The sequence below is a fragment of the Hemitrygon akajei genome, chromosome 2, assembly GCF_048418815.1.
Source record: "Hemitrygon akajei chromosome 2, sHemAka1.3, whole genome shotgun sequence".
In the NCBI taxonomy this organism is placed as follows: domain Eukaryota; kingdom Metazoa; phylum Chordata; class Chondrichthyes; order Myliobatiformes; family Dasyatidae; genus Hemitrygon; species Hemitrygon akajei.
This window is the reverse complement of record NC_133125.1, coordinates 162,872,733-162,887,177: the sequence shown is the minus strand read 5'-3', so window position 1 is coordinate 162,887,177 and position 14,445 is coordinate 162,872,733. Positions and strand designations below refer to the sequence as shown.

Below are 14,445 nucleotides of genomic sequence, written 5' to 3'. Positions count from 1 at the left end.
TTCGTTGTTTGAACAAGATTCTGGGAGTAAGTCTGACTATGAAGATTTATCTCTGTCTCGGAAGGAGATGATAGCAGAGCAGAATAGAGATCCTGAGATTATAAAATTGAGAGAACAAGCTTTACTAGGTAGTGAAATTGAGAAGGTGTCAGTAGGATATTACTTGGAAAAAGGAGTGTTGATGAGGAAGTGGAGATCACCTACAATTCCTGCAAGTGAGGAATGGAATGTTGTTTACCAGGTAGTTGTCCCTAAAGTTTATCAAAATGAGATTTTGACTTTAGCTCATAGTGTGCCTTTAGGTGGACATCAAGGGGTAAGGAAAACTGTGGACAAGATTTTAAAACATTTTTACTGGCCTGGTCTAAGAAAAGATGTGGTGATGTTTTGTAAAACGTGCCATACATGTCAAATTGTAGGTAAACCAAATCAAGTTACACCAGTAGCTCCATTACAACCTCTTCCAGCATTTGGTGAACCATTTTCTAAAGTTATTGTAGATTGTGTTGGTCCATTACCAAAGACAAAAACTGGTTATCTGTATTTGTTGACTATCATGTGTACTTCGTCTAGGTTTCCAGAGGCAGTACCACTTAGGAATATAAAAGCTAAAACTGTGACAAAGTCCCTTATCCAAAATAAGTAAAGAATTTTATTACCTAAGGAAGATAGAGATCCTTTAAAACCAACATCATATAGGCCTATCTCTTTGTTGAATATGGATTATAAAATATTAGAAAAATCTTTTATCTAATAGATTATCTAAATATTTACCAAAATTAATACATATGGATCAAACAGGCTTTATTAAAAATAGACAATAGGCAGATAATGTAACTCGATTACTTAGCATAATTCAACTGGCACAAAAGAAGGAGGAAATGAGTGTGGCAGTTGCTTTGGTCAGAACATCATCAGCAAATAAATTAATCTTATATTCCTCCTGGTTAACTCTGAAGCCCACAATATCTGGATCGGTTCTAATTAATTCAGCTAATGGTTCTATCGCTAATACAAATAAGGCAGGTGATAATGGTCAGCCTTGTCTAGTTGACCTTGTTAACTGGAATGATGTTGAAATTTGACCATTTGTCACTACTTTAGCTTTGGGACTAGTATTTAAGGTTTTAATCCATTTTATAAAAGATTTTCCTAACCCATATTTTTCCAATACCTTAAATAAAAATTCCCATTCCAATCTAGCAAATGCTTTTTCTATTTAACAAACCCATTGCATTTGTTGCATAAATTATCTTTTAGATATGGGAATATATCAGGGTATAAAGTAAACTGGGATAAAAGTGAAATTTTACCCCTTACTAAAGGAGATTATAGTCAATGTTGATTAGTAACTCAATTTAGATGGCCGACAAATGGTATAAAATATTTAGGTATAAGAGTCAATAATGATATAAAGAATTTATATAAATTGAATTATTTGCCATTATTGAAAAAAATGCAAGAAGATCTTGATAAATGGATGATGTTACCAATAACATTAGTAGGTAGAGTTAATGCTGTAAAAATGAATATATTTCCTAGATTACAGTATTTATTTCAAACATTACCAATACAACTGCCCCAGAAGTTTTTTCAAGAGTTGAATAAATGTGTGAGGAAGTTTCTTTGGAAAAGTAAGATGTCAAGAATATTGTTGGAAAAATTGACATGTAAATTTGACCTAGGATGGTTACAACTCCCAAATTTTAAGAATGATTATAAAGCAAATCAACTTAGATTTATTGCATCTTTTTTTGATGAAGAAAAACCGGCATGGATTAGAATAGAGTTAGATAAGATAGGAGAAAACATACCAGAAGATTTTATATATATAAATGGGAATCCAAATGGATACGGGAAAAGAAAGAATATCTTATATTAAAACATTTGATCGATTAATGGAATAAGGTAAATGTGGATGATGAGATAAAGAAATCTTTATTAGCAAAGAGAACCCTAATTCAAAATAGACATTCCTTTTACAAAGGATAACCAACTTTTATATAACTAGTTTCAAAAAGGGATAAGAGATATAGGTGACTGTTTTGAAGGAGGTATATTGATGTTGTTTGATCCATTAAAGAATAAATATAAAATATCAAATAACACTCTTTTCTGTTATTTTCAATTAAAGGCCTATTTAAGAGATAAACTGGGTCAAACAATGTTAATGCCAAAAGCTAATGAAATAGAAACTTTAATTTAAAAAGGAAAAATTTTAAAAATTACATCTTGTATGTATAATTTGATTCAAAAACAGACAATTAAACCAGGAATTCATGAGTGAACTATTTTTTCATCATTGCCAAACTGGGCACATTACATTCCTTCCCCTCCTCCATTAGTATAATGTTTTGAAATGATATACATGGACGGCATTGAGTCCTTTTCTGTATTTCTACATATGACAATAAACAACTAATTAATAAATACTTGAAGGCCAAGAAATGATTCGGGACATTCCACCAGTTGCGTCTTCCAGCCTGAAGAAACCAGTTTATTCCAATTTTCTCCTTTGTCTTCAGCTCTTGCTCACTCTCTTCCCTGATGTGCACCATAAATCTTGCATATTACCATGTGCCTTCTGAATTCAGTCCATCTTTTCCTGGGATCCTTTGTTTAATTTGGGATAAATTTCTGCTGAGTGCAATGAAAAAAACTGTTGAAATTCCTTTCATGTCTTAGAGATGCTGCAGCTCCCAGGGAGAAGTGGTTTGCACAGTGTAAGCTTGATGGGGAACTCCTGGACCTTGTCACCAGTGCAGAAGGAATGGCACCAACCAGGATAATGTGAACTGGAGTGGAATTGGGAGGTGGTTGTCTTCCAGTGGACCTGCTGCCATTGTCCTAGTGAGTGGGGGCGGGGTCTCTATTGAAGAAGCCTCTTCAACCTGTGGGCATGAGAATGTCAACATGAACAAGCACACATATTAAAACATGAGACCCTCCTGGCAGGGAGGCAATGTTCACTGCGCTGGTAGCCTGTACTAGTACATTGAACAAGGTGTCATGAGAAGTGGAGAGGAACAAGCTGGAGGGAGACAGACATCAGAGAATTGGCAGTAAATCTCTCCGACCTGATGAATGAGCCATTAGAGCAAGGCCCATCACCTGCCCAACTAAGTGGTGTTAAAGATACCATTGGGCAGGAGAACAACATAGAAACACAGAAAACCTACAGCACATCACAGGCCATTCAGTCCAAAAAGCTGTGCCGAACATGTCCCTACCTTAGAACTACCTAGGCTTTACCCACAGCCCTCTATTTTCTAAGCTCCATGTAGCCATCCAGGAGTCTCTTAAAAGACCCCATCGTTTCCACCTCCACCGCCGCTGCCGGCAGCCCATTCCACACACTCACCACTCTCTGTGTAAAGAACTTAACCCTGACATCTCCTCTGCACCTACTTCCAAGTACCTTAAAACTATGCCCTCTCGTGCTAGCTATTTCAGCCCTGGGGAAAAGCCTCTGACTATCCACATGATCTATGCCTCTCTTGTATATCTCTATCAGGTCACCTCTCATCCTCCGTCGCTCCAAGGAAAAAAGGCCAAATTCACTCAACCTATTCTCATAAGGCATGCTCCCCAATAAAGGCAAAATCCTTGTAAATTCCCTCTGCACCCTTTCTATGGTTTCCACATTCTTCCTGTAGTGAGGCAACCAGAAATGAGCACAGTGCTCCAAGTGGGGTCTGAGCAGGGTCCTATATTGCTGCAACATTACCTCTCAGCTTTTAACCTCAATCCCACAATTGATAAAGTCCAATGTACCGTATGCCTTCTTAACCACACAGTCAACCTGTGTTACAGCTTTGAGTGTCCTATGGACTCGGTCCCCAAGATCCCTCTGAATCTCCACTCTGTCAAGAGTCTTGCCATTAATACTATATTCTGCCATCATATTTGACCTACCAAAATGAACCATCTCACACCTATCTGGGTTGAACTCCATCTGCCACTTCTCAGCTCAGTTTTGCAACCTATCAATGTCCCGTTGTAACCATTGACAGCTCTCCATACTATCCACAACTCCCCCAACCTTTATGTCATCAGCAAATTTACTAACCCAGCCCTCCACTTACTCATCCAGGTCATTTATAAAAATCAGAAAGAGTAGGGGTCCCAGAACAGATCCCTGAGGCACACCACTGGTCACCGAACTCCATGCAGGATATGACCCGTCTACAACCACTCTTTGCCTTCTGTGGGCAAGCCAGTTCTGAATCCACAAAGCAATGTCCCCTTGGATCCCATGCCTCCTTACTTTCTCAATAAGCCTTGCATGGGGTACCTTATCCTTGCTAAAATCCATATACACTACATCTACAGCTCTACCTTCATCAATGTGTTTAGTCACATCCTCAAAAATTCAATCAGGCTCATAAGGCATCACTTGCCTTTGACAAAGCCATGCTGACTGTTCCTAATCATATTATACTTCTCCAAATATTCATAGATCCTGCCTCCCAGGATCTTTTCTATCAAATTATCAACCACTGAAATAAGACTCATTGGCCTATAATTTCTGGGCTAACCCTACTCCCTTTCTTGAATAAGAGAACAGCATCCGCAACACTCCAATCCTGTGGAGCCTCTTCTGTCCTCTTTGATGATGCAAAGATCATTGCCCGAGGCTCAGCAATCTCCTCCCTCGCTTCCCAAAATAGCCTGGAGTACATCATGTCCGATTCCAGTGACTTATCCAACTTGATGCTTTCCAAAACTCCAGCACATCCTAAATATCTACATTCTCAAGCTTTTCAGTCCACTGCTAGTCATCCCTACAATTGCCAAGATCCTTTTCTGTAGGGAATAATGAAGCAAAGTATTCATTAAGTACCTCCGCTATCTCCTCCGGTTCCATACACACTTTTCCACTGTCACACTTGATTGGTCCTATTCTCTCACATCTTATTCTCTTGCTCTTCACATACTCATAGAATGCCTTGTGGTTTTCCTTAATCCTGTCTGCCAAGGCCTTCAGATGGCCCCTGTTGGCTCTCCTAATTTCATTCTTATGCTCCTTCCTGCTAGCCTTATAATCTTCTAGATTCCTATCATTACCTAGTTTTTTGAGCCTTTCATAATTTTTTCTTTCCTTCTTGACTAGATTTTCAACAGCCTTTGTACACCACGGTTCCTGTACCCTATTGTCCTTTCCCTGTCTCATAGAAAGCTATCTATAAAAAATGCCACACAAATATCCCCTGAGCATTTGCCACATTTCTGCTTTTCATTTCCCTGAGAACAGCTGCTCCCAATATTTACTTCCAAGTTCCTGCCTAATTGCTTCATATTTCCCCTTACTCCAATTAAACATTTTCCTAACTTGCCTGCTCCTAACCCTCTCCAATGCTATGGTTAGAGAGATAGAACTGTAATCACTATCTACAAAATGCTCTCCCACTGAGAGACCTGACATCTGACCAGGTTCATTTCCCAATATCAGATCAAGTCCAGCCTCTCCTCTTGTAGACTTATCTACACATTGTGTCAAGAAACCTTCCTGAACACACCTAACAAACTCCACCCCATCTAAACCTCTCATCTAGGGAAGTACTCACTCAATGCTCCCTGACCTGATGAATGAGCCATTTGGGCAAGGCCCATCACCTGCCCACTAAGTGGTGTTAAAGATACCATTGGGCAGGAGAACAACATGGAAGTTCTTCCTGTCTAATATTTATCTGCCACTAATGTCCAAACTGGATTGTCCAAATGCCAACTCGGAGATCACACTGTGCACAAATTAACCATATATCACACACACACGATGGATAAGGACGGAGGTTTACCAGAACACGAATACTCACCATACACTAATCGCACATTGAAAACAAGCACCGATGTACAGACCAGGAGAACAGCTGGAAACAACCCATATCGAGCTCTGTAATGGGCTTCATGATCTACAACAGAAGATTTGGTCTTCAATTAACTTCCATAAATTTTATTTTACTTAATTTTGCTTTGAACAGTACACAATCTGAGTGATCAGAAATCTGAGAAGACATAATTCACTCGGGCTTGCTGATCGAGTGCAAAAGGATGTGACTCACAGTAGTTTTGGAGCTTTGAGCCGTGGCCAATCAGCGTTCTGGACCGATTAGCAAGAACAAGTTAAAATAATGCAGTCATCATTGGAGTCGACAGAGTTAAGAGTGGAGATTATGAGGCTTTATCTTTTTGAGGCTTCAGTGAGGAGAGGCTTCAGTCAGAGGTTTAAAAAGCTGTAGGGTGAGGTATTTTATTGCCGCTTCTTTACATTTTTTCAGTGTAACAGTAGAAATGTCAGGCAAGATAATTGAATGTACCTTTTGCAGGATGAGGAGGGCAGGGGGACCTGTGTCCCTGACAACCATACCTGCGAGAAGTGCATCCAGTGGCAGCTTCTAACAATCCGCATTAAGGAGTTGGAGCTGGAACTGGATGAACTCGGGATCATTCGGGAGGCTGAGGGGCTGATAGATAGGACATATAGAGAGGTAGTTACACCCAAGATGCAGGCACTGGAAACAGGGTGACAGTCAGGAAGGGGAAAGGGGTTAACCAGCCTGTGTAGAGTACCCCTGTGGCCATATCACTTTGGAAACGAGAGAAAATCTGCAGCTGTTGGAAATCAAAGCAATACACACAAAATGCTGGAGTAAACAATCGACGTTTCATTTTATCACTGTTGCAGCTCTAAAGTGTTACTGTCTGTGTAAGATGTCAAAACAACATAAAACAAAGGCTTCTGGAGATATTAAGAGGCATTTGAGGTCGCAAGCAGATGGCCTCTGATCAAAATGGCAGAGGACCATCATCTGAGGGAGACCAACAAGAGGCGAGTCATGACTTCGCTGACATATATGCGACTTTGAAAACAATCTCGGATGACCTAGTAGGCCTTGAAGATATATGCCCATCCATATTGTTAGTGGAGTCAAAGCTGTCATCACTGATAACCAGCCTCGTAGATGTCGAGAAGCGGGTTGACTATCTATAGGTGGCAGCGAGGGAACGAGAAGCCAACCCATTGGCTACCAAAGCGGTTATTGACCAGCTAACAGATAAACTAGAGGACATGGAGAACCGTAATCGGCACAACAATCTCCAATTCATCGGCATTCCAGAGGGAAAAGAGGGGCAGGATATCATCGCATGCATGGATAAACTAGTCTTGGAGCTTGTCGGCGATCGGGAGGAAAAGTTTGAAATAGAACAGGCACACAGAGTGCTGGGCCCTAGACCCAGTAACGGAGATAGGCCTCGGCCCATCATCACAAGGTTCCTTAGGTCAAAGGATCGAGATTTTGTGCTGCGAGCGGCAAGGGTCAAGGGCAAATTTTCCTGGGACAACAATCATTTTATGATCTTCCCTGACTTCTCCAGACCCACACAAATAAAATGAGGGAAGTTTAAATAATGTGAGAAGATGCTTCGGGGGCAGAAGGTGAGCTTTGCGCTGCTTTACCCAGCCAAGCTAAGAATAGAGACTCAGCACTGTTTCAAGGTTCTTGAGTGCTCACGTAAAGCAAGAAAATTTATTGAGGAGATGGGGGACTCTAACTACGCTAGTTAAGTTGAGCAAGATGCGAGTTGGGTTGTGTTTGTTTTTTTTAAATCTTGCCGGATTGTATTGTACTGAAGCTACCTTAATCTCACTAGGGCTGACATACTGTTAAGTATGCTATGTTGACTGTAAAATTGCACCGGCATTGTTTCTGAGCAGTTAAAACTGGTCTGGGCATTTCATGGACCATAATTCTTTGTGGAAAGGACGTCTGGCCATGTTCTTTGGCCACTGTTGCATGCAGGAGAGTTTTACGCACCACTTTGTTACTTTTCAGTTTAAAAAGAGGTTTATGAGTCAGTGTCAAAATATTGTAGTGTATTTGTTTGATTGTCCTAACTATGACTTCTCTTAATTCAGATAACATATGTTTCACCACATGGAATGTTAATGGACTGAGAATCCTATAAAAAGGAGAAAAGTAATGAATAAGCTTAGGAGACAAAAATGGGATGTGGTATTTCTACAGGAAACACATTTATCAACAAAGGAACCTGTAAAGCTACTGGGGAGGTTTTACAGATCATGTTTCTTAGTGCAGGGTCAACTAAGAGCAGGAGCGTTATAACACTTATCAATAGGCAGTTGCAGTTTAGATGTGAGAAACAGATCAAAGATGAAGCAGGGAGAATTCTTATTATTTTGTCAGAAGTACAGAAGCAACATATTATTTTAGCAAACATATATGTACATAATACAGAAGATGAAGGATTTTTTGTTGATCTTCAAGGAAAGTTACATTCTATTGGAGCTTATGATATCATACTCGGGGGAGATTTTAATTTGGTAATGGATCCAAAGAGAACAAAAACAAAACGTACATTACTTAAAAATATCTGAAAACAGCAATCAAAATTCTTTGGACACATCATATGAAGAGAGAGTTAGAACATTTAGCTACAATGGGAAAGCTGGAAGAAAAAAGAAGCAGAGGCAGACACAGAATGAAAATGAGAGATGGAATAACATCACGGTTAGAAACAGGGGAGGCAACAACTATAATTTGGAGGGTCAGGGATCATGATGGATGGAGAGACATGATCGCCCACGCCAAACAGCAAGGCACCTGAATGAATGAATAGATTCCAATCATCGACTGTAGTAAGATGTTGTCATATAGAACCTCAAAACTCACTGTGATGGTGCAAAAAATGTGTAATGCCCTCGGGCTTGTGGATGTTTGGCATCTTATGAATCCCAATGGGAGGGATTACACATTTTTTTTCTGCAGTTCATAAGACGTACACGAGGATTTATTTCTTCCTTATATCCAAGTCACTTATTCAGTCTGTGTCTCAATGTGCAATTGGTAATATAGATAGATAGATACTCTATTCATCCCCATGGGGAAATTCAACTTTTTTTTTTCCAATGTCCCATACACTTGTTGTAGCAAAACTAATTACATACAATACTTAACTCAGTAAAAAATATGATATGCATCTAAATCACTATCTCAAAAAGCATTAATAATAGCTTTTAAAAAGTTCTTAAGTCCTGGCGGTAGAATTGTAAAGCCTAATGGCATTGGGGAGTATTGACCTCTTCATCCTGTCTGAGGAGCATTGCATCGATAGTAACCTGTCACTGAAACTGCTTCTCTGTCTCTGGATGGTGCTATGTAGAGGATGTTCAGAGTTATCCATAATTGACTGTAGCCTACTCAGCGCCCTTCGCTCAGCTACCGATGTTAAACCCTCCAGTACTTTGCCCACGACAGAGCCCGCCTTCCTTACCAGCTTATTAAGACGTGAGGCGTCCCTCTTCTTAATGCTTCCTCCCCAACACGCCACCACAAAGAAGAGGGCGCTCTCCACAACTGACCTATAGAACATCTTCAGCATCTCACTACAGACATTGAATGACGCCAACCTTCTTAGGAAGTACAGTCGACTCTGTGCCTTCCTGCACAAGGCATCTGTGTTGGCAGTCCAGTCTAGCTTCTCATCTAACTGTACTCCCAGATACTTGTAGGTCTTAACCTGCTCCACACATTCTCCATTAATGATCACTGGCTCCATATGAGGCCTAGATCTCCTAAAGTCCACCACCATCTCCTTGGTCTTGGTGATATTGAGACGCAGGTAGTTTGAGTTGCACCATATCACAAAGTCCTGTATCAGTTTCCTATACTCCTCCTCCTGTCCATTCCTGACACACCCCACTATGGCCGTGTCATCAGCGAACTTCTGCACATGGCAGGACTCCGAGTTATATTGGAAGTCTGATGTGTACAGGGTGAACAGGACCGGAGAGAGTACGGTTCCCTGCGGCGCCCCTGTGCTGCTGACCACCGTGTCAGACCTACAGTCTCCCAACCGCACATACTGAGGTCTATCTGTCAAGTAGTCCACTATCCAATCCACCATGTGAGAGTCTACTCCCATCTCCGTTAGTTTGTGCCTTAAGATCTTGGGCTGGATGGTGTTAAAGGCACTAGAGAAGTCAAGGAATGTAATAATATCAGATCATGGTTGGGTTTGTCTAGAGACAATACCTCAGTATAAGAGAATGCATTCTTGTAGATGGAGATTTAACTCATCCTTGTTACAAGATTCAATAGTTAGGCAAGCTATGAGACAACAAGTCAAGGAGTATTTAGAGATAAATACACCTACGGCCTCCTCAGCAGGGACTGACTGGGAAGCCCTGAAGGCAGTTTTGAGGGGATATACTATTCAACATACTTCTTATATTAAAAAACAGAATAATCAGAAAATTACAAAGTTAGAAAATAAAATCAAAGAGATTGAGACAAAATTGAAGCAACGGATGTCATCCAAAGATTTGAGAGAACTAACACGGCTGAAATATCATTACAATTTAATATTATCCCAGAAAGTAGAATTTTGGCTTTTCAGGGCAAGACAAAGGCAATTTGAATCGGGGAGGAAGCTGGCAAGGTGTATAAAGCAGAGACAATCAATATCTATCATCCCAGCTATTAGGTCAGCAACAGGGGATACTTTGACAACAGTTAAGATATTAATGACACATTCCAAGAGTTTTATAAGGACCTATGTACATCAACCTCCAACTCTAATGAGGAAGAAATTGATAACTTTCTGAAGCCATTAGGGTTACCTAAGTTGACAAAACAACAACAATACCTTGATTCCACTATAACATTGGAAGAAACTATATCAGTGATGAAGACCTTACCTACTGTGAAAGCTCTTGGCCCAGATGGATTTACAGTGGAATTTTTAAAATGCTATGTGGAGGAGCTAGCTCCACTACTGTTCTGTCTGGCTTTGGAGCCCCTGGCAGCAGCTATCAGAGAGAATGAGAACTTTATAGGGATATCTGTGGGAGGACAGGTTCATAAACTGATGCTTTATGCGGAGGATATTTATTATTTGTGTTGGACCCTAGTCAGTCGGTGCCATTTCTTTTTAACATTATCAAGTCTTACTCTAGATTCTCAGGTTATAAGGTTAATTGGACAAAATCGGAAGCACTACCGTGGACTGCATATTACCCTGCATCTGCTTTTTACCCTGGCCAAAGAAGGGTATACGATATTTAGGTATTAACTTTCCCCCTCAACTGAAGGATTTAGTAAAGGTAAATTTTGATCCATTATTACAGAAAATTTCATGTGATTTAGACAGATAGTCATCATTGCATTTGTCAATGTCGGGAAAAGTAAATGCCTTGAAGATGAATAGCATTCCAAAGGTTAATAATCTGTTCCAATCATTACCAGTTCAAATCCCATTAACATATTTAAGCAATTTGATAAAATAATTAAGGCTTTTATTTGGAATGATAAACACCCATGCTTATACTTTAACAAATTACAATTGCCAGTTGAAAGGGGGGAGTTTAGGTTTGCCAAAGTTAATATACTATTACTGTGCCTTTACTCTTAAGCATTTATCACATTGGTCTCTCCCTCCGGAGAGAGCGCCTCCTTGGTATCATATTGAGTATTCTGCTCTTCCCCCCATTCCTCCACTACAATGTTTGTCTAAAAAACAAAAAACCTCCTGAGGCAAGGTCTTATCCAATTATATCGCATATGCATTTGTTCTGGAATAAGATAGCCAGATAATTTAAATTTAATCCATATTTGAATGAAGCCTCGAGTATCTGGATGAATCCAAATTTGTGTATTGATAAGTCCCCTTTTTCTCTGGAGGGATTGGTAAGGGAAAGGTATAATTACAAACTACATTTCCAGAAAAATTTGGATATTTTCCAAAATGCAATAAAAACAAAATTCTGTGATATGTTAATTCACATGAACCTTTATTTAACTGACAAAAGTACAAAGAAAAGATTTTCAATAGTTTTACTGACCAACTTAATTGTATTTTGTAAACATACGCAAATTTAGAATTTGATGGCTGCAACACACTCAACAAAAGTTGGGACAGAACACGTTTACCATTGTGTTACATCACCTTTCCTTTTAATAACACTTTTTAATCATTTTAGAACTAAGGATACTAATTGTAGAAGATTTGCAATTGGAAATTTTATCCATTCTTGCTTGATATAAGACTTCAGCTGCTCAACAGTCCGTGGTCTCCGTTGTCTGATTCTCCTCTTCACGATGTACCATACATTTTCAATAGGAGATAGATCTGGACTGGCAGCAGGCCAGTCAAGCACACACACTCTGTGTCTACAAAGCCACGCTGTTGTAGCCCGTGCAGAATGTAGTCTGGCATTGTCCTGCTGAAATAAGCATGGACGTCGCGGGAAGAGACGTCGCCTTGATGGCAACATATGTCTCTCTAAAATCCTAATATACGCCTCAGAGTCAATGGTACCTTCACATACATGCAACTCACCCATGCCGTGGGCACTGATGCACCCCCATACCATCACAGATGCTGGCTTTTGCACCTTTCGCTGATAACAATCAGGATGGTCATTTTGATCTTTGGTACGGAGAACTCGACGCCCATTTTTTCTGAAAACTAGCTAAAATGTGGACTCATCTGACCACAGCACATCGTTCCAGAGTCTTTCAGTCAATCTGAGATGAGCTCGGGCCCAGAGAACTCGCCGCTGTTTCTGCATAGAGTTGATGTATGGCTTCCTCCTTGCATAATACAGTTTCAAGTTGCATTTCTGGATGCAGCGATGGACTGTGTTAAGTGACAATGGTTTTCCGAAGTATTCCTGAGCCCAGGTGGCTATAATTGTCACAGTAGCATGACGGTTTCTTAGGCGGTGCCACCTGAGGGCTCGAAGATCACATGCATTCAACAGTGGTTTCTGACCTTGCCCTTTACGCACTGAGATGTCTCTGAATTCTCTGAATCTTTTCACAATATTATGTACTGTAGATGTTGAAAGACTTAAATTCACTGCAATCTTGCATTGGGAAATGTTCCTTTTGAACTGACTAACAATTATCTCATGAATTTTGGCACAAAGGGGTGAGCCACAGCCCATCGTTGCTTGCAAAGACTGAGCCTTTGATGGACGCTACTTTTATACCCAGTCATGATACCTCACCTGCTACCAATTAGCCTGCTTAATGTGGAGTCTTCCAAACCGGTGTTACTTGAATATTCTGTGCACTTTTCAATCTTATTTTAACTCTCCCAACTTTTGTTGAGTGTGTTGCAGCCATCAAATTCTAAATTTGTGTTTATTTACAAAATACAATTAAGTTGGTCAGTAAAACTATTGAAAATCTTTTCTTCCTACTTTTGTCAGTTATATAAAGGTTCACGAGAATTAGCATATCACAGATTTTTGTTTTTATTGCATTTTGGAAAATATTCCAACTTTTCTGGAAATGGGGTTTGTAAATTGGGAGACCTTTATAATGGTGATAGTTTAAAATCTTTTAATTAATTAAGCCAACAGCACGACATCTCTAGGTCACAGTTTTGGAGATATCATCAACTGTGTCAATTGCTACATACGGCTTTTGGTTCTACACAGCAACCCCCACGAGTTACTATGATATACTGTCTTTTGTACTGGCTGCGTATGGTAAAGGTCATAAAGCCTCAACTTATCATTCAGCGTTAATACAAATCTCTGGGGACAAATTTCAGTTGGTCTTAAAAGAGCATGGGAAAAAGACAGTATGACTTTTGAGACGAGCGAGTGGGAGAAAATTTGTAAAAATGTCAAAACAACGACAAGAGAACTGATTCAGTTTAAGATTCTACACCATTTTTATTGGACTCCAGCAAGGTTACATAGATTAGGGTTGAAAAATACCCCTGAATGCTGGTGCTGTGAGGTGAACAAAGGGGACTTAGTACATGCGCTCTGGTCCTGTCCCAGAATTCAAGAATTTTGGATTATGATACATAAGCATATTGGTGATGTTTTGGGGATTCAACTCCCTTTCTGCCCCAGACTTTTTGTCTTGGGAGATACACTTGGGTTAATTGGGGATAAACACTCTCAAAATTGGATGCAGACAAGTATAATGGCAGGAAGAAAAATTATACTTAGAGGTTGGAGGAACTTGGGGACACCTTCATTTCAGGAGTGGGTCACAGAAATAGCCAAGGTGGCAGCTTTTGAACGCATGTCTTACAAATAGTTTGATAGATTGGACATCCATACACAAAAATGGGGCAAATATTTATATTTCCTGGAGGGGAAATAGTGGTGAAGCATATTGCTGAATGGCACTTTTATGTTATTAGAGGTCTAAATAGACACACGTGTATTATATTGATACTTATTTCTGCCATGTTTGCTTTTTATTTTATGGATAATGTTATGTTTTGTAAGCTATGATTTACATAATTTCAACACTGACTCAAGGATTCGGGGAAAAATTAGTGAAAGAATTTAATAAAAAATTTAAATCATTATAAAGAAAAGGCCCCTTATATTCCCACTTGCTACCTGTCTGTCAGCCATTCCTCTATCCATGCCAGAATCTTTTCTGTAACACC

General features: G+C 39.8%; 1 protein-coding gene across 9 annotated transcripts in view; it reads right to left on the bottom strand.

Annotated features, from left to right (window-relative positions):
* Positions 1 to 2,383: 2,383 nt before the first annotated feature.
* Positions 2,384 to 14,445, bottom strand: part of LOC140717616 (muscle M-line assembly protein unc-89-like) — a 173,639-nt gene continuing 161,577 nt past the window's right edge. For all 9 annotated transcript variants that reach the window (XM_073031196.1, XM_073031239.1, XM_073031252.1 and 6 more), the window contains 2 exons: positions 5,817 to 5,912; positions 2,384 to 2,891 (listed from right to left, as the gene is read on the bottom strand). In XM_073031196.1, coding sequence (XP_072887297.1) covers positions 2,887 to 2,891; positions 5,817 to 5,912 — 101 coding nt within the window. In that variant the 3' untranslated portion in view covers positions 2,384 to 2,886. The remainder of the gene's footprint in view (positions 2,892 to 5,816; positions 5,913 to 14,445) is intronic.